General features: G+C 44.0%; 1 protein-coding gene across 1 annotated transcript in view; it reads right to left on the bottom strand.

Annotated features, from left to right (window-relative positions):
* Positions 1 to 20,263, bottom strand: part of DNER (delta/notch like EGF repeat containing) — a 332,382-nt gene extending 312,119 nt beyond the window's left edge. The window contains exon 1 of the mRNA XM_068543746.1: positions 19,982 to 20,263. Within this exon, the coding sequence (XP_068399847.1) occupies positions 19,982 to 20,263 (282 nt within the window). The remainder of the gene's footprint in view (positions 1 to 19,981) is intronic.
* Between the last annotated feature and the right edge of the window lie 1,019 nt (positions 20,264 to 21,282).

Below are 21,282 nucleotides of genomic sequence, written 5' to 3'. Positions count from 1 at the left end.
TGCAGCCACGAAGATCCCACATGCCGCAACTAAATCCAGTGCAGCCAAATAAATAAATAAATATGTTTAAAATAAATAAATAAATAAAGCTCTGCTAGCGCTCACCCAATATGTAGCCAGGGTTGAGGACCACTGATGGGGGGTGGCGGGGGGCAGGATGCTTTTCCCCTTTTGCCTATAAAGCAAAATATGCCTTATGGACGTCTCTTTCTGAGTCTCAAGGGGTGACAGACCTTTGCTCTTCTTTGGACAAGTCATTCAACCTCCTTGATTCTGCTTTCCCATCTGCCTAATAACAGCCAGGTGCAGGGAACGCATCTACTTCATCTCGGTTTGCCCAGTGCCAGGGCCTGGATGGAACCAGAGTTTGATAAAATGTTTATCGTTGAAGTGAGTGAAGCTCATTTTCTTTTAGTAAACTTTACTTTACAGTACTTTCAGATTCACAGAAAAGTTGTAAAGAGAGTACATAGAGTTACCATACAACCCATAACTTGTTTCTCTTATTACTAATATCTGACATTAGTTTGGTACATTTCTCACAACTAATGAACCAATATTGACACATTATTACCAACTAAAGTCCATTCTTTATTCAGGTTTCCTTAGATTTTTCCTAATGTCCTTCTTCTGTTACAGGATCCCATATTACAGGTAGCCTTTATGGCTTCTCAGGCTCTTCTTGGCGGTGACAGATTCTTTCCCAGGCTTTCCTTGTTTTTGATGACCTTGACAATTTTGAGGAGTAACGGTCAGGTATTTTGTAGAATGTCCCTCAATTCGGACTTATCTGCCATTTTTCTTATGATTAGACTGGGATTATGGATTTGGGGAGAAGAAAACCACAGAGGTAAAGTGCCATTTTTATCACATCATGTCAAGGATACATGCTATTAACAGGACTTATCATTGCTGATGTTGACCTTGATTACTTGGCAGAGTATCTGTCCGGTTGCTCTTAGATCACTCTTTTCCCCCGCTTTGCACACTATATTCTTTGAGAGGAGGTCACTACACACAGTCCACAGTTAAGGAAGGGGAGTTAGGCTCCCTCCTGAGGTAAGAGTATATCCATAGATTACCTGAGATTCTTCCACACAGGAGAGCTGGCTATTCTCCTCCACTGACTGACTGATTGACTGACTGGCAATCCTCTTTTCTAGTCAGCTGTGTGAACATCTCTCCTACAAAACCATGAACTCTCTCTATATCCTAATAAGTGGCCAAACCAGAACCTGGGCTCTTCTGATTCCAAGTCTCACGCCTCCTACTATTGATATATCAACCACTGAACTAGTCCATCAACTAATGAGGAAACTTCAGCTCATTATCACCTGTGATTGTTTTATCAATTTAAATATCTGTGTCATCAAGATGAAATGCATATCAGCTAAACAATTCTGAACAGCTCTAGAATACCAGTTATTGAAACACGTACACATTTTCTAAAACTGTCTCTGTGCCTCTGTGTGTATGTGTGTGTGTGTGTGTGTGTGTGTATGTGTGTGTGTGCAAGGGTGGGTGTAGAAAGATATTTAGAGTCCTTCTAAAATATCTATTATAATATTTTTATCCAGATATGCTCTCCAGCCTAAGGTATTAAAATCACTTAAAAGAAGAACAATAGAGACTAATATGGCAACAGGCACCATAAAAAGTGCCCCTCCAGGAAGTGTCGAGGAGACAGATCAATGGCTGCAAAGAGGCAGATGGAAGGAATTCATTTTTGGTGAAACACCATTCAAATATGGAGAACAGTCATAAAGAGAAAGGCAGTGGGCATATTGGGAATCTGTTGACTTCATTCTCAATAGCTATTACCCCTTGTTCTGAGAATAGTATCACAATTTCTTTAAGAAAAGCCCTCCTTCCAATCTTGGTCCCCAAGGTTTAACTGGGGTTAGTCCTGGTGGACACATGACCCAAGCCTGGCCAATCAGCAGAATCCAACCCCCGAGCCACAATGATTGGTTCAGAGACACACACATGACCCACATCAATCAACTAGAGCTAATCTCAGGACTTTCCAGAGCAACTGGAAAAAGAGGCTCTCTGTTCCATTGGGGTTGCTGGCAGTTAAGGATGGTGTGAGCCTGGAGCTGCCAGAGGTCATCACCATCTGGGATCTGAGAATAAAGCCAATGTGGAGGAAAGTGGGGCTGAGAGATGGAGAGACTCGTGACCCAGGTGATATTATTTGAGCCCCTGACACCACAGTGTCTATACTTTTTAGTCCTGCAAACCTACAGATTTCCTTCTTGCTTAAGCTATTTGAATTGAGTTTTCTGTTGCTTGCAACCCAAGGAGTTCTAATTAATACCTACAGGTGTGTAAGAACCCTGATCTGGCCTGGTTTTCAAACCTCTCTCATCTTCGTTTTCTCATTCATAAGAACTTTAGACATAACTTAATCACTAAAGTCCTTATAGGACTTTATAGTGCTTAATGCATTCCTATTTAAGACACTACATGTCTACTTAATAAAAACTCAAGTACTCCATTGTATTTCTGGTCTGTTCATACTCATGCAAACAGACAAAATTCACAATCATCTTAAAATTAGTACTTCTATTGTGTTTTACTTGTGGTCAACCAAATTACTGAACTTTGTATCACAAGTGATTATGCAAGTTAATTACTATTTTAATAAAACTCATTTGATTTTTAGAGGTTCTCTATATGTTAAAATACAAAATTACACTTTTAACAGTTACCTCTGAAGGTGTTGGGCAAAAGCATTAAGCCATGCAGGAAAACTGTTTCTGATCCAGATGAAAATAGTTTTACATTATGAGTCCGTCTTAAAACAATGGCCTGCCTATCTAAGGATGTCTCTTAATTGTTAAAAAATAAAATGATGCAATGATTACGGTTAATATTTCACCATTCTAACTATTCTGCATAGTCTTCATCTGAATGGGATGTATTTCAGAACTGAGCTCAGCATCATGTATAATGAATTTTTCTTATACGTTACAGGATGAGCAGACAGCTGTGATAATGTGAAGAAAGAACTACATTTGTAGACAGGGGACTCCACCAGCTGTATGACCTTGGGTAAGTCACCAAGAACCTCTGTCCCCTCCAGTCTCCTCGCCTATCAAGGCAAGGAAATGCCTCCTCCAAAAAAACGTGAAGATTAAAAATACATAATATAGAGGAAGGAACCTCAAACACATCCAGGCATATAAGTAACTGAATTCGAACCTGAATGTCCATAAGAACATTTATGTTGTAAATCCCCACCCACACCCGCCCAGAGGACTGTCCTTGTTGTTCGGAATGTCTGAGCTTAAATACTTTGGTGAAGAGAGCCCTGGATGGGGAGTCAGCAATATTCAACTCCTGACTCTGACATTCATCTCTTCGGCCTTTACTTTCTTCTACAAAAATTAGAGAAATGGCCAAGATGAATTCTACGATGATTCTAAGCTCTAAAAGTCTACAAAATGTGTTGCCATCTGTTGTTTCACAAGCTCATGAGCTTCCAGGGTGAAAACTGAAACTGGCTCCCATACAGTGAGGACAAGCCAGACCCCTCTGGATTGGTAGACGGCAGATTTAATAAAGCAAGGGAACTTATATATGTGCTATGTCCTGGGTGCCGCAAGACAAATAGATCTCTGCACCCGCCCGCCAGAATCTTAAATTTTATACAGAGGTTCAGTCATGTATTCAGTCCAGATGGTCTCAACATCGTATTGCTCTCTCAAGGCTACGTCCTTGAACATGGCCCTCACTATGGGAATGGTGCGCAGAATGCACATTCTAAGGACAGGGGAGGGGTAAGGAACCACGGATTGCCCGGGTTGAACTGGTGAGTCAACTAGCAGTCAAGTCCTCTCAGTGGCCTCCTCCAACACAATTTTAATCAGTGCTAAGAAACTGCCAGTGAAAGGATGAGTTCCTCAGATTATTAACCTTGCTTTGAAAAAGAATGCCACCTCCTCCACTCTCCCAGCATTCTATAAAAATGTGTCTCAGTGTCAGACTGTGATTAGGACAAGCCTGGAAGATTTCAAGTCATTGGAATGGAGGGATGAGTGGGAAGCAGAGGTTCACGCCGAGCCCTTGACCTGAGGATTCAGTTTGTTTTATGAGCTTCTGTGGGCCACAAACTATCCAGAGTTGCCAGAACTGCCAGCTCCCTGAAGGCAGTTTGTTTGGGGGAGAAGGCTGTGCATTAGGGGCCATATTGAGCTTATAAAACACCCAATTCCCACTCCTTTCTAAACCACACTGCTTAAATCCCATTCCCTGAGGACATTACCCAGGTTCAGGTTGTAGGAACCAAGTAGCCTGGCGGTGGTTGCTATGCAACAAGTGATCTCCGGGGCCTGCAGTCCTGCCGGCCCATCATCAAGTGCAGGGGGTCCCACCTCCCCATCCACTCGGATTCCTCATTTATACTGAGCTCATTAGAAACTAGCAATATAAGTGCTCTCCATAAACCTACAGGAGCTAGTTCCTTAACAAACAAGTGTGCTCAGATGTTACTGCAACCCACCGTGATAACTGGGGAGGCTCCACATCGCCTTGTGATGTATTCAGTGTGCCTGATGGGTGCCAGGGCCTAGGAGAAGGGGACTGCACAGGATATCTGAAGGTCATCCACCAGATGCCAAGACCTTTCTCAAGCTGTATGTGGCTACTTATGATCTGGATGGCCTTGCATTATTTTTTTTTTCCATTTTCTGGCCTCAGTTTTCTCCTCAGTGAAATGAAGCAACTGGACCAATGACATCTAGGGCCACTTATTCATGGTGGCTCAAGTGCCCCTGGCCAGCTCTCTATTTCTCCCAAAGGAGCTCAGCAGACAACAGGCACTGGAATGAGGGATGAATCACTAGGATAGACAGGCAGTGCTTGGGGCCCAGGCTTAGTCAGAGGACAGAGCTCTCCAGGGCACAGGCCCCCCTGGGAGGGAGCCACGGGACACTGGGCTCTTTCATGAAGAGACAATGGAGCTGGGCAAGCAGAGTGTCATGAGAACTGGGGCCACAGACCAGGCCAGGAATGGAGTATCTGAGATGCTGTGTGCCTGGGCAAGGACAGAAGCAAGAAGACCTCAATCTGGGATATGAGTAGAGGCTGCAAGTAACCACCCTGGGGAGGATCCTGGGCTCAGCCTGTATAAGAAGATAACACAGATGGAAGTGCATTTGTCAGTTCCTTGAAAAGTGAAATATAGAATTGCCATCTGACCCAGCAATTCTATTCCTAGATATATCCCCAAAAGAATTGAAAACAGGTACTCAAACAATTACTTGTACAGGCATGTTCATAGCAGCACAAGTCACAATAGCCAAAAGGCAGAAACAACCCAAACGTCCAGCAACTGATGAATAGACAAATAAAATGTCATAGAATGCAATGGAATATCATTCAGCCATAAAAAGGAATGAAGTGCTGATACATGCTACCATGTGGAAGAATCTCAAAAACATTATGCTAAGTGACAAGCCACGCACCAAAGGTCAGATATTGTATGATTCCATTTATATGAAATATCAAGAATAGGTAAATCCATAGAGACAGAATGCAGACTGGTGGTTGCTAGGGACTGCGCGGAATGGGCAACCACTGCTTAACGGGTACAACCCTTGTGGGGTGACCAAAATGTTCTGTAACTAGGGAGATGCTGATTCCACAACATTGTGAATGTACTAAATGCCACTGAACTGTTCACCCAAAAATGGTTACGTTTCTATCATGTGAATTTGCCTCAATAAAAACAATTTTTTAAGATATCACACATCCCTTGGAAATACCTGGGATGGTGTATGATACAGGCACTATAGGATTATGAAAAACCAAGGGACACGTCAGGACTTCACTATCTCTCTACGGCGATACACCCAACGACCACTGATGTGTCTTTCGATGCCTTTAGGTTCTTTCTAATGCACTGTGGTCAGAGCCCTAAGAATAGAATGCTAGAACTCTCCAGTAAATAGGCTGCTTTCCAGGTTTCTGTTTAGGAGTTTACATCAAGAGGCAAGCAGCTGTTCATTTGGAGGCTCCACCAAGGAAGCAGATCTGTTGGGAACCCAGACGAGAATAAAGACTTTTCTGGGAAAGAAGATCCATTTTCAAGGGATCCACAAGGAAAAGGAAAGGAGAGGAGAGGCAGGGAGCCCAACGGCACTGTCCCCGTCAAAAGCCTTGTCCCCTACCGTTCTCCGCCCCCCAGACGACACTGCATGTGAACCATTTTTCCAAATATAAGGGAGAAAGAACAAAGGAATCACAAGTACTCATATACTAGTAGGAAAAGCCCAGGTTAGGAAAAAAGGGCTCTTGACTTCTCCTAAACTCCCACGGGCTCTTCTTGAAGAAAGACAGATATCATATGATATCGCTTATATGTGGAATCTAAAAAAGGGTACAAATGAACTTATCTACAAAACAGAAATCGAGTTACGGATGTAGAAAACAAACTTATGGTTAGCAGGGGTAAGGGGGGAGGGATAAATTGGGAGGTTGGGACTGACATATACACACTACTATATATAAAATAAATAACTAATAAGGACCTACTGTATAGCACAGGAAACACTACTCAATACTCTGTAATGGCCTACATGGGAAAAGAACCTAAAAAGGAGTGGATATGTGTATATGTATAACTGATTCACTTTGCTGTGCACCTGAAACTAACACAACATTGTAAATCAACTACACTCCCATAGAAAAATTTTTTAAAAGTCCTCTTCCAAGCGTACAAAACATCTCAAGGGGTCACTGAAGGTGAGGGAAGCAAGGAAACCTCACATAAGGGATTATTTTAAAGACGTCAGCATCATTTCTTATCACTCTAAAGGCTGAACAAAATAATAACAATTTTTTCCTTAGGAAACAAAAAGAGTGATTTCCCTTTCAGTCAGTATAGCCCCCAAATCCCCAGCCCACTCCGTCCTACCCTCTCTTTATAAAAGAAAAACATAATAATATTAAATTTACTTCTCTCCAGCTGAGAGTTTATTTTAAACCTCACAGAAATGCTAATATTATTTCTCATTTCTCTGTCTCTCTTATTATTTCTCTCATTACGAAGCTTTTCTACAGAAATAAAAGAATTCCCTTTTGCACAACTAAAAAAAACCAATGGCCAATTTTAAAGAGTGAAAATGAAGACAGAAGACCACAAAAATTCCTGGTCAGAAAAAAGAGACTGTTCTCAAGGGAAAAAGTGTTAAATATATAACATGAAACTAAAGCATAAGGGAATCTGCATTTTGTTGAATATTAAGATGAGTCTTTTTCTGCCCAAGCCTGGATGGAGAACACTTTTTGAAATCAGAACATTACACCATCAAGAACTTCTAAGAAATACTCTATTATCCAATAATGGACATTAAAATTAACTTGGTGATTTTAACAGAATACTAAGAAACCCATGCCAATTATTAAAGGGGAAGTGTGCTGAGTAGTTCTTTTAAAAAAATAAAGCATCTTAATGCTTGCAGTGTTTCAGCTTCAAAAAAGTCAAGACAAATAACGAGTATTTAAATATGATTTAGAAAATCTATGCTAGCCCTTCTTAAAATGGACATAAGCTGGGGCTATGTTTAATTACACATTCTAAAAAGGCAATAGGATCAGTCCTATCAAGATAAATCTTGGCCGAAACAGAATTCTTTAAAAGCAAACTCCTGGTTCAAATTGGGTAATTCTCAAAATATTGTACAATATAGTACTGGTATCAAATATTAGAATTCTAATGAAAATTTACTGACCACCCCATGGATGAGTTTGGCTAAATAAAAACCAAAAATTATAAGCTTCTAAAGGGCAAAACAATGAGTATAAGCAGAGTCAAAAGAAAAAAGATAAATAGGGAAAAAATGTTAATAACACAAAGGACAAAGGGCTAATTTTCTCACTAACAATGGGCTATGGCAGATCAATTTTTTTTTTTTTGACCTCACCAGGCAGAGTGCAGGATCTTAGCTCCCCAACCAGGGATCAAACCCATGCCCCCTGCATTGGGAGCACAGAGCCTTAACCACTGGATCCCCAGGGAGGTCCCACAGCAGATCAGTTTAAAAAATGAACAACCCAAAAGAAAATTAGGCAAAAATAAGAATAGGCAATTCATTAAAAAATGTTCTCCTTCATTCATAATTTTTAAAATGCAAAGAGAACCAATGAGATACCATGTTTTACCTATCAGTTACACACAAAAATAAAATCTGAGATACCAGTATTAACAAAAATGTGGGTGAGGAGGCATTCTCAAATGCTGTTAGCAAATAAGCAAAATTGTTCAATCTTTTTGGATGGCAATTTAGCAATATTTATTAGAATGTTTAATGTATGTAACTTTTGACATACGTATACATATATATACACATATGTCATTGCATATAATTATATGCATACATATATAGTCATTGCAACATCATTTATAATGGAAAAATGGAAATAGTGTATTTCAGTAAAGACTGGATACATAAATATTCACATAATGGAATACTGTTCAGCCATCAAAAAGAACGAGTTTGCTTTCTGTTTTAAGATATAGTAAGATGTTCATAGTAGATTAAGAAAAAATTTGCAGAACAGTATGCACAAGATGATTTCATCTTTATATAAAATAGTTGCATGGATATATGAGTATTTACGTATGCTTCACATATGTTTATATGTACAGAGAAGAAAATGTAAAGAAAGCTACACACCAAAATGTGAACAATGACTACTGCAGAGGCATGAGATTAGCAGAAGAGGGGGAGAAAGGGTAAGATAAGTTTACCAGTAGGCGTTATTCACTATATTTTTATAGGTTTTTAATGCCCTAACACACTTTGATGGTTGCCCTTAAAAGGGCCCAAGAAGATGTAAAACTATGAGCTAAATTTATCTTAAATGCAAGCTAATAAAATTTGCCTTGTGTAATTATTTGGCAAGAATTTAAATTGCCATTTGAGAAGCCCGTTAGAGCAAAGCTGGGAATCAGAGCAGGGATTAGTTAGGCTTTTTGGGTAAGGTTGCCAGATTTAGCAAATTAAAAATAAAGAACTCCCAGTTAAATGTGAATTTCAGAAAAACAATGTGCAATATTTGGAACACACAGAAAACAAAATTCATTTTTTATCTGAAATTCAAATTTAACTGAGCATCCTGTATTTTAGCTGGCACCCCTATTTGGGGGCTACTTCATGGTCCCAGGCTGGCTCTTGGTACATGCTTTCGTCCCTGCCCAGAAGTTTCTTGTGTAATTAGCTAGCTTCTTCTTCCTCTGTACTAGTAGTTATTTTACTGGTGGAAGACTTCTTCAAGAATCTCATGAAATTTGTGAGCCATTCCCCAAGAGAACAAATACATACAAAAGTTGGCATCTCAGGACATCCCTGGTGGCGCAGTGGTTAAGAATCTGCCTGCCAATGCAGGGGACACGGGTTCAAGCCCTGGTCCGGGAAGAGATCCCACATGCTGCAGAGCAACTAAGCCCGTGTACCACAACTACTGAGCCGACATGCCACAACTACTGAAGCCCACGCGCCTAGCGCCTGCGCTCCACAACAAGAGAAGCCACCGCAATGAGAAGCCCGCACACCACAACGAAGAACAGCCCCCGCTCGCCGCAACTAGAGAAAGCCCGCGCGCAGCAACGAAGACCCAACGTAGCAAAACATAAATAAATAAATTTATTCAAAAAAAAAAAAAAAAGTTGGCATCTCTGGACATCTGTATACTCTTGAAACCACCTGTAGATTCCAGGTTAAGAACCCTAATTTCTACCTAGATGTGACGTGCTATCCTGATTCTTGGAATTCCATGTCATCTCAACAAATTTAAAGGACTCACACAACCTGATTTCAAGACTTAACTCTAAAACTACAGTAATCTAGGTCGTATGGAATTGGTGAAAGGATAGATATATAAAGTCAACGGAATGGAATAAAATAGACCCACACATGTATAGCTGAACAATTTTCAACAAAGGTGCCAAGATAATTCAGTGGAGATGGACAGTCTTGTCAACAAATATTTCTGGAACAACTGGATATCCATATGCCAAAAAATGAATAAAAACTACTCATACACTGTACCACATACAAATACAAATATTATCTCTAAATGGGTCAAAGACTTAAATGTAACACCTAAAACAATACAATTCCAGAAGAACATATAGGAGAAATTTTTTGTGACCTTGGATTAAGCAAAGATTTCTTAGAGAGGACGCAAAAAAGCACAAACCATAAAAGAAAAAATTGATAAATTAGACTTCACCAGTATTAAAAACCTGCCCTTCAAAAGACACTGTCAAGAAAATAAAAAGACAAGCCACAGATTGGGAGAAAATATTTGCAAGTCACATACGGAATAAAGGATGTGCATCCAAAATCTGGAAAGAACTCTCATAACTCATTTGAACCAAACACTTCATCAAAAAAAAAAAAGGTATGGATGGCAAATAGCACATTAAAAAATGCTCAATATCATCTATTGTTATGAAAATGCAAATTAACACTGCAATGTGATGCCACTATACACCTATTACAATAGCTAAAATCTAAGTCACCAACGATACCAAAAACTGACAAGGATGCAAGCAACTGGAACTCTCACTGAATGCTGATGGGGATGCAAAATGACATAGTCATCCTGGGAAACGGCTTGGCAACTTCTTACAACGTTTAACATGCACTTACGCATGACCCAGCAATCCCACTCCTAGGTACTTACTAAAGAGAAATGAAAACACGTACACTTAAAGACCTGTACGTGAACATTTTATTCATCATCACCAAAAACTGGAAACAACCCAAATGTCATGAATCGGTGAAAGGATAAATGAAATTGTGGTATATCCATACAATGGAATACTATTCAGCAATAAAAAGAAATTATTGCTGCATGCAACCTCAGAAGCATTACACTGATAGAAGAAGCACACATGTTGTGCGGTTTAATTTATATGATGTTCTGGAAACTGCAAAACTGTAAGGACAGAAATCAGACCAGCAGAGGCCAGGGGCTGGGCCTGGGGAGAGGGTTTACTACAAAGGGGCATGAGGACATTTATGGAGGTGAGCTATTCTATATCCTAATTGTGGTGACAGTTACACAACTGTATTTCAAAAGTCACAGAACTGAATGCTTAAAGGGGTGAATTTTACTGTATATAAATTATACCTTAATTTTTGAAAGAGATTCTGAAAATCCTTTGTGTAAGGAGTAATCAGGAAGGTCAGTCTGAAGTTAGAGAGTTTGGTTTTCTTTTCATATGTTCTAGATAAAATGTTCCCTTTCTTGGGTAATATACTGAAGATATACTTAACATTTTTCCCGTTCTAATACATTTCACTTTGCTTAAAAATTAAGGATGGGATTTTGCTCCAAATAACATATTTTGGAAATCTGACCTGAACACTGTCAGAAACTGTCAGTCATCCTTACTGGGCGGTCCTTCCACTGGGCGGATATCAGCCCATTTACTACAGACTCTGGGGTTCTGATTTCCCATGGAAAAGAGGGACTAGATCCTTTTCATCTCAGGTAATCACTTCCACCACAAAATGCCTTCCATAAAGGGGTTTCAATCTGCCTCTGAAACCCAAAAGTAATTACAAATGCTCCTTTAAATTAACTACAAGCAGCAGATAATTGCCAGCATTGAAATTCTAAAGGATGTGCCAGCTTTCAGGAACCCTTAGCAAAAGATAGCAGACATTTCTCTTTTCAAGCGCCTTTCCTTTTCAAAGTACACTTATTTCATTGCTCAAATCCTCACGCTTTTTCAAAAGCCCTATGCTGTTTCTCTCTCTTAAGAAAGAAAAACCTTAACATTACACAAACCCAAAGCAACCCTGCAGAAACTAAAACTGCCAGAACTGGCACCGCTACCAATTTTTCCTCTGGTTCCCCTCTGGCACTCACTTTGAAACTCATAAACAAGGAGCAGTTTGAGGCAAATGCAGTGTAATAATAGCAAAAACATTATACTTGAAGCCCCAACGCTGGGGCCCAGCTCTCCAACGCTGTCACCGAGCTGTATGACCCCAGGTAAGTTTCCTTAGCCATGAAATGGAGAGTGGTATCCACTTTTACAAAAATAGCAGTTCGTATGCACAGAGGGCCAACTCTGTGCCAGGGGGATTACAAGCTGCTCTGTTCATCCTCCCAAACATCCTATGAATAAATGAGGAATTGAGGTTAAGAAAGCTAATAAGTTCCTAAGAAGCAAGAAGGATAAACAATAACAAAAAGTTTGCAAGTATAAGTAAATATAAGTAGACATTTCTGCATAACAATAATAATATTACAATTGTTGAATTTGTGTTTTATAAAATAGGTCATGATTGAATTTTGAACAATAAAAAAGGGGGGGGGCTTCCTTGGTGGCACAGTGGTTAAGAATCCACCTGCTAATGCAGGGGACACGGGTTCGAGCCCTGGTCCGGGAAGATCCCACATGCCGCGGGGCAACTAAGCCCGTGTGCCACAGCTACTGAGCCTGCACTCTAGGGCTCATGAGCCACAACTACTGAAGCCGGCGCACCACAACTACTGAAGCCCGTGGGCCTAGAGCCCGTGCTCCGCAACAAGAGAAGCCACCGCAATGAGAAGCCCGCGCACCGCAATGAAGAGTAGCCCCTGCTCGCCACAACTAGAGAAAGCTTGCGTGAAGCAACAAAGATCCAATGCAGCCAAAAATAAATTTAAAAAAAAAAAAAAAGGTAATAAGCTTGTAGTGACCGAGTGCGGATTCTAAACCTCTAAACTCACACCCCAAACCCCTACAGCTGGTGTTTCCTTTCCCTACTACACATGCCTCCCTGGAAGTAAACTAACTACAGTGTCCGAACATATTAAACAAGGCCTGATGTACAATGAAAAGTTAAAGTCTGCCCAGGATAACTCTCGAGATCGAAGACAAGGGCTCTGTTTATCTGTTGGTATATCTCCCACTGCATCCAGCTTAGTGGCTGGCCCTAGAGCCTGGCTATAGACACCCCTCGAGAAGAAGGGACAGAGGGAGGACAAGGGAAGGGGAAGGGGGACCAGCCTTTATTTAGCTCAGTCAAATAAAAACGGAAGAATAAATTCTTTCCACCAACGTTTACGGAAACATTCAGCCAACCTCTTCCTTTGTCACGGGCCAGATAAATATTTTCAGCTTTGCAATCCATAGTCTGTTGCAACTGTTCCACTCTGCTGGTGGAGCCCATCAGCGGACAATACTTAAACGAACGGGCGTGGCTGTGTTCCATAAAGCCTGATTGACACTGGAATTTGAATTTCATATCATTTTCATGCGTCCCAAAATCTTATTCTTATTTTGATTTGTTTCCAACCATTTTAAAATGTTAAAACCATTCTTGGCTGGTTGCCTGTCTGCTGTCCGGTGCCTGATGCTCCTGTAATCTTGAAGCTTACAGCCCTTTCAGGGGTCCTGTTCTGCCCTCACTCACCCTGGGGAGCAGGGAGGGGTGACTTAGAGAAGCCCCTCCTCTTAAAGACAACTGCACTAAGACTCACAGTATGAGTGTTGACCGAAGACAGGTCAGTGTTCAAATGAAGCAATGAATGATTCCATAAAAGGCTAGGTGGCCAGCGTATGCTCAGTCCACATTGTTCTCTTACTGTTTTTGAGACCCACCTGGTAAGGGGGGTACAGAGGAGGAACTAACAGAAGTGAATGCTGTAGGGAGTCAGCACCAAAATCCGAGTTTTCTAGCATCTGATACATCACAACCAAAGAAATGAATCTCCACTGGTGGAATTTTAGTCTCTTTGGAAAACGGGTAGGAAAGAAAGAATTTTTTTTTTTTTTTTTTTTTTTTTTTTGGTCCAAGGGAAAAACATGAAATAAACAAGAGTCCTCTTACAGATATGCACAATGGATACCTTTTAGTAGGTGTCTCCTCTTGGCCAGTCACTGGACTAGATACTTTTCTAAGCCACAAAAACCGTCAAGGTTGGCATCAGGGTCCCATTTTCACAGATGAGGAAACCACGCTGCAGAAAAACTAGTTACTTATCCGAGGACACTCAGAGTCTACCCTAGGTCTGATTCCCACATCTGGACTCAACACTCCATCACATACCACCTTCGTGGAGACTTCAAGTCCACTTTGAGATGCAAAATCTTTGCCACTGGAGGAAAGTGTGGGCCAGAAATTCCAGGCCATTTGAAACTGGATGCTTTTGGATGAGAAGGACCAAGAGCAGGTGGGACTGTATTCTTTTTCTCTGCCACAGGCCACATGTTGGGCAGGCTGTCAGGGGAGATGACCAGAGTCTAGCGGGGGCTTCCCTACCCTGGTCCTACAGTAGAATTACTTGGAGGACATTTAAAAATCACAGGTGCCCAGGCCCCACCAATTAAGTCAGAACTTGGGGGATGTGGGAGAGTGGGACGCAGGCACTCATTTTTGTTAAAGCTCCTGGGGGACTCTACAGGCAGCCAGGGTTCAGCACCAGTGTAGGTGAAGGAGGAAGGAGGAAATATAAAGAGATTCTATCCACAAACTTTACTGTGCTGTTGGACTTTCTGTCTGGGGGGCAAGATTCTATGGTCCCTGCCTCTGGGTTAGGCAGCGCTGACCACAGCTGCCTCCTGAATCGGTAAGAAGATCTAAAAATACAGCTCAGTCATTCGGTTTTCTGACTCAAATACCCTTCGGCCTCAGATAGGTTTTCTTTCCTGTTTGATGCCTGAAATGAGGGCATAAACAAAAGCATTTTGGATGGTACCGTGTCACATGAGAAGCTTAAGCAAAGAAGCTGAAGACAGAAATGTGTTTTTGTCAGGTGGCCAAGCGGAGAAAAATGATGTTTCCTAAGAATTCACCGGATAAACAGAATAAGAAAACCACTCCATTTTCATAATACCACGGAAAGCAACTGTTTCTTTCCTTTATTAAAAGTGTTCAAAGGATTTTGATGAGCTTCATTCATTTATTTCAAAAGAAAACAAAGTCACTGAGAATTTTCTGAGAAATTATTTGTCTATTTCAGAATAAAAAGAACTATACATTTATCAAAATTTCAGTACAATGAATTTTTTCATTTTTAAAATTGATGTTGTAGCATAACTCATCCTAGTAGGGAGAAAAAGCTGAGTCTGCTCATTGAAGGAAAACAATCACAGACACTGAATAGACTGGTGTAATCATACTTTATGTGAGAAACAGATAATCCTTTTCCTAGTAGTATACCTTGTATTTGTGCAACATTTTACTTTTTTTCAAAACGTTTTAAATTCATTCTCCCATCCTCCTTTATATTTATCGAAAAAAATTTCACAATGTCCCATTTATTAATTGCATTTTTTCTAAAAAGAAAATAAGACAAGCATTCTAGTCCATTTTGGAGATACGAACACTGAAGTCCAGGGATGTTCGATTGCTCTTCCCAAGGTCACAAAAAGTTAGTAGAAAAGCCAGAGGAAGAAGCAACGTCTCTTGACAGCTAATATAGGACATTTTGCACATAACACAATGTGAGTTTGTGTGGGTGTGCATATGTGCAAAAAGTCCAGCAGAGAAGGCTGAAGCTGTGCAAAGAGCTAGAATTCTTTGCTGTTGTTTGTTTAGCAAACTTCAGTCAAAAATGGATTCATCTGAAGCAGAACCATTGTTTCAAGTTCCATGTTAAATCAAAGAGAGGGTTACAGAATCAACTTAGTGGGTAAGACTACATAAAAAGCAGCTACACAAGCCCCTGTTTCCTCCAAGTGCGGAAATTGACACATTTTCATTCTAATCCCAAAGGATAAGATTCCTAGAGAACATGACATGAAAAAAACAAACAGGTGTCTTGACTGCTTGAATATCTGGCAAAGAATTAATTCATTAAAAAACTGGATTAAAACAAAATAATAAAAATAATACAAATTTAAATAATCTCTACCTTTGATGGAAGGCCCCATAGAAGGGAGGAGTTCCTGTACCACTCACCCGAAAAGAAAAATTGGTCCAGCAGCTGCCACCTCTGATACCCGCCTGCTTCCCCCAAATGAAACAGAAAGGCAAGAACAGCAGCCTCAGTTTTTTTAAATTTGAAGTTTGAAGTCTTTTCAAACCCATCAGAAATACGTAGGTTTCTTTTATGTAGTGTCCATATGCTTGTCATCATGGTAAAAATAACTTCAGCCAGGACCTACAATTCTAACTCTGAGTGCAGGTTTTGCTTGGTGGGTAGCGTAAGGGGAATCTGCTGTGTCTTTTTCAGTCCTGAGGCTTTTCACTCCAGCTGGGCACAGCCAGCAAACTGAGTTTCAGAGCAAAACCAGGTGTTTTAAAGCAAAACCAGCCTCAGAAATCACTCCATCCCTTTTTTACTGATAAGACTCAAAGAGGTTACAGCGCTAGTTTAAGGTCACACAGCTAAAAATAACAGGGCCAGGACTGGACTTTCATCTCCACACCGTTCGGACTCTACAGCTCTACATCAAGCCAGCTAACTGGTTCAGATCCCACACTGACTAACAGGGTGACCTTGGGCCTGTCATTAACTTTTCTGCACTTCATCTAAATAATGGGGATGGTTACAGCACCCAGCCCATAGGACACTATGAGGATTGGGGAGCTGTATCTGTAAAGCCTCCGAAACACTGCTGGCACGTGGCAAGTGCCTGAGAAAAGAGTTAGCAATCACCATCATCATCATGGTCATCGTGTCTCTGTAGGCTAGATTTCCATATACATTTTTATTTTTTTTAACATCTTTATTGGAGTATAATTGCTTTACAATGGTGTGTTAGTTTCTGCTTTATAACAAAGTGAATCAGCTATACATATACATATGTCCCCATATCTCTTCCCTCTTGCATATACATTTTTTAGAATCCATTGAATGCTCATGATTTAATAGGTTTAAGTGTGTTAGAGGACTTAGAAAAGATGTATCTTAAGCATGAACAGGGGCTTGCACGGTTTGATCCTCTCGCCAGCACCAAAGGAAAGAACACCTAGGCTTTCTAATCAGCTTGTCTCCATGTGGGCAGAAGGGGAAGAGGGACAGGTGTGGCTTAAAAGCTGTCAGCAGTCAAACATCAAAAAACAGAATCAGACTCCTTATCACCAACCTGGTGAGGCAGATCCCATCCTCGAAGATGGGAACCTGAGACTCGGTTTAGATCACCTGTCATAGCAGGTTCAATGCCAGCAGCTCAGCTTCAAACGCACACAGCCTCCTTCACACCACACAGTTCCCAGATTCTGTGGGTTCCTGTCGCTGGATGATACCAGAAGCACTGCCTGGACCCAGAGGCTTGCCCAGACGTCAGCCAGCTGACCAGGCAAAAGCTGAAGACAGCCTTAATCCATTTAAATCCCAATTAGTGGTTCATGGTTTTCTTAATTTTAAACACATACTGAAAAAAGGAGGAGGAGGAGGGGGAGGAGAAGAGGAAGGAAGGAAGGAAAGAAGGAAGGGAGGGAGGGAGGGGAGGGGGAGGGGAGGGAGGGGAGGGAGGGGAGGGAGGGGGAGGGAGGGGAGGGAGGGGGAGGGAGGGGAGGGAGGGAGGGAGGACTTCAGAGTTAGGTTCCAATGTTTTCATTGCTAACATTATTGTCTTTGTAGTTGGGGGAGGGGTGACACTTGCTGTCTACAGAATTCTCTTCACGTACAGGTAAAATTCCATTTTCAATTTACCCAGTGAGCATGCGATTCTGTTTCAGCAAGCACACTGTCTGCAACGGCTAACATCCTTTTCTCTTATCTGTAATTGAGTATGTGTGAGGGGTTTTTTCCCCTCTGTTTAACTTCTCTATTGAGATTGCCTTTTTCTCCCCACAGAAAATGAGTCTCAAGTGTCAATGCAAGAACATGAAAGATTAAATTAAAATGATCAGGAATCCATTTTTTATGGGTTTACAAGGCTCTGAATCATCTCAGTTTAAGTTCTTCTGGGTAACCAAGCTGGAACCAGATCAGGAACCAGATCAGGTTCCAAATTTGCTCAGCTTTCCTGTTAGAATTAGTTACTCCAGCTCTCTTCAACTCGGAACTCCGGACCCAGTATTGCTTCTCCTCAGGTGCGCAGCATTCACAGAGCTAAGACCGCCTCAGACAGGACCCAGAAGCCCGAATCTGTTTGGAACTAGTTGGTTCTGCAATATCTGTGTATTAGTTCATGACTCATTTCTGAATGAATACATTATATATCAAAACACTACTTAGGACAAAAAAATACTTATGCTTCTCTGAGTCATCTTTAGGAAGCAATATAGAGGTCTTCCCCTTTCCTGAAGATTTCTTCTATTTTTAGAATCACCAAAAAAAAAAAAAAAAAAAAGTCTCAGAGTTGGGTTAAATTCCCAATGTCCAGTCTTTCTTCCCATTTACTTAAACTGATTTGCACTCTAAACTACCTTCTCCTGTCTGTGTCTACTACACCCTGAATCCAAATTGACTGTTTCTTTCAAGGACAGATTTCAGACATGTAACTATGAGAGTGGTTTGATAGGAGCATTCAGGCAACTCATTTCTTCAGTAAAAGTCATACAGATCATCAGTCAACAGGGGAGATTAGTGAGCAAGATTTTGTCCTAATGGTTCCTACGGCTCCAACAGGCATTTCCCCAAAGAGTCCTCATTCCCCAATCTACTCCGCAGGGTCATACCACGCACTCATTATCCTCTTCCTCATCCTCATCCTCAGCATCAGCTCCTTTGAGGGAATTAAAGCTTATTGGAACCAATTAACAAAGAAGAGCACAACGTTGAAAAGATAGATTCAGCTTGATAATTTGCTACTAATGAGAAAAAAACAATTCTAGGAAATAGCAAAAATCGTCTGTCAAGGTCAAGCTTCTCAATCCCATTTAACTCTATTAAAAAATATTGGCCTCTTACCCAAAGAAATAAAAGTGCATTTGAGCGTTTTCAAAGTAACTCTTGGGGCATTTTATCAAATTTATATGAAACAAACTCCTCCACTCCATATGTAAGAAAGAAAGCATCTGATCCCTTATACGTTCCACATTCACTTGGTTGAATTTAACAATTTCAGATAAATTCATCACTTGCCCTGCCCTGGAATAGAGACTTGGGGATTTTCTACCTGCACACACTGTGTGCCAAGTCGCCTACTGAAAATGTTGGTGTTCATAGGTTAGTAGGTTTCACCGAGCTTTAACAAACTTGTAAGCCAGCCTTGTTTACTATCTGCCAAATTCTCTTGGAAATCCCAAATCCACGGTTAGCACCTGGCCATCTCCCATCCCTCGCACGGCCCCACTCTTCCTTGAAGCTTCCCGGTGCCCAGCTCACTCCTTGGCTGCCTGCCCCAAACGTGCGCCTCCAGGAGCGTCCGGCCGGGAAGGCGACACACCAAGCCCAACTCGCAACGTCCCCTCCAATGCTTCCTGCTGCTCCAACACTTCCTCCTAAGCTCAGAAAGGGCTGGTCGCAGGCCGCGGGGCGGCAGCTGACCTCTCGGCCTCCGGCGGCTTTGTTAGAGCCCTCAAGGGGGTTGGAAAGGAAGGAAAATGCCCGACCCCTGGGCACGGAGCCCGCCACTCCCTGCCGCCCATACGGCTCACCCTCGACACACGCAGGATCCAGCGGGACAAGGAGCAGGGGCCACCTGGACATGAACCCCGCCAGGGACGCTCGGAGCTGGTCCCTCTGCGCTGCCAGAACGGGCACCAAGACCCGGCTCTAGCGGAGTGTGGCTCGGCCCGGGCCGAGATGGGCGCGCCACTTGGCGGCTAATGGTCGTGCCAGGAGTACCAGGGCTAGCTAGGGGGGCTGCCAGGCCATGGAGCGGCGCGCTCCGAGAACCCCGGGCCGGCACGGCCGGAGTACCAGGGTGGGCAGAGAAGCGACACTTGCAAGGTCGGCCAGGGGTCCGCGTCCACGTGAGCCGAGAGGCCAGATCCATCCCCTTCCCGAAGCGGGGGAAGCTCGTGTCAGGCACCCTGGAGCCCCGCACCGGGTAGCGCGCAGTGGCCGGAGGGGAGAGGCTACGGGTCCCCGGCCCGCGCCCCGCGCCGCGCCCGCCGCGTCCACTCACCTGGCAGTTGGCGCCAGAGATCCCGGCGGGGCAGGTGCAGCTGTAGCCGGGGTCGCCGGCGGCGGCCGGGGACTGCGGGCCGGGCGCGGGGCGCGGGGTGCACACACCCCCGTTCCGGCAGGGCTGTGCGCCGCACGGCCCCGACACGGACAAGGACGCGGCGGGCACCGGGCTGGCCAGACAGCCGCTGCGGGGCCCCGCGCCAAGCAGCAGCAGCAGCAGCAGCAGGGCGGGCGCGGGCAGCAGCTGCGCACCGGGCGCCGGGGCGCGGCGGGGCAGCATGGCCGACGGAGCGGGCGCGGGAGCGGGAGCCGGCGCTGAGGCGCGGTGGCGGCCCTGGCGGCGGGAGCGGCGGTGCCGGCGTCGAGAACAGCTCCGCGGCGCCGGGCGCTTCCTGCAGCTGCGGGATCCGCGGTTCCCGGGGCAACGGCGGGCGGGGCTTGTGGGCGGGGCAAGCGGGGGCGGGGCTCCGGGCGTGCGGGGGAGGATAGGGTCGTGGGGACCCTTCCCCCACAAGGAACTGAGTCACGGGGAGCAGGAAGGCCGTCCAGGGCCCCAAGCCCTGAGGGGTGCGGTCAGACTCGTGGGTGTGTCCAAAAGAACCTCGAGAGGTCAGTGGTAGCGGCGCGGCCCCGGCGGGGAGCTAAGGCGAGGCTCGGGAAGGAAAGGGGGTGGAGGGGGTCAACGCAGGCCCGGGGAGGACTTTACAGGGCCTCCAGATGCGGAGCAGCGCTGCACCCGCCAAGGGCCGGGCAGGGCCGGCAGGGGCGGGAGGGGGCGCGGCGCCCGACTGGCAGGAACTGCCCTCGGCCTCTTGGCGCAGAATCTGCGAGACCGCAGAGGGCCCGGCCTTACCTCATTCCCCGGGGCTGCTCCCCCCGCTCTCACCACTTCCCCAGCACACACGGCCCTCCCCGCGCCGCCTCCAAACCCTGGCGCCCAGACACCCGCAGACGAGCGGGACTGGCTAAGAAGTGACCTTGCGTCTGCGCAGCGCGCCCCGGGGCCCTTGTCCTTGGTGCTGACCGAGAGCCTCGCCTCTCGCGGGCCCTTCCCGGAGGGCGGAACCGGCCGCGCCGCTCGGAAGTGTCTGACTGTGGCGCGGGAGGGCTGAAAGAGGCCTCGGGATCAGAGTGTCTAGACCCTGTCGCTGAACCGAGGAGGAAACTGAGGCCCAGACAGGCTGGACTGGACCCCAGTGGGTCACTTGACTGCCAGCCCAGAACGCTGTTTTCTGAAAGAGCAGTTCAGAAGCGCAGGTTCGAGAAGGCCCTGCTCGCGTTTACTATCGAGCTCTTCGT

This window comes from Eschrichtius robustus, chromosome 5 (genome assembly GCF_028021215.1).
Source record: "Eschrichtius robustus isolate mEscRob2 chromosome 5, mEscRob2.pri, whole genome shotgun sequence".
Classification (NCBI taxonomy): domain Eukaryota; kingdom Metazoa; phylum Chordata; class Mammalia; order Artiodactyla; family Eschrichtiidae; genus Eschrichtius; species Eschrichtius robustus.
The sequence above is the reverse complement of the archived record's forward strand: the minus strand, read 5'-3'. Positions and strand labels throughout refer to the sequence as shown.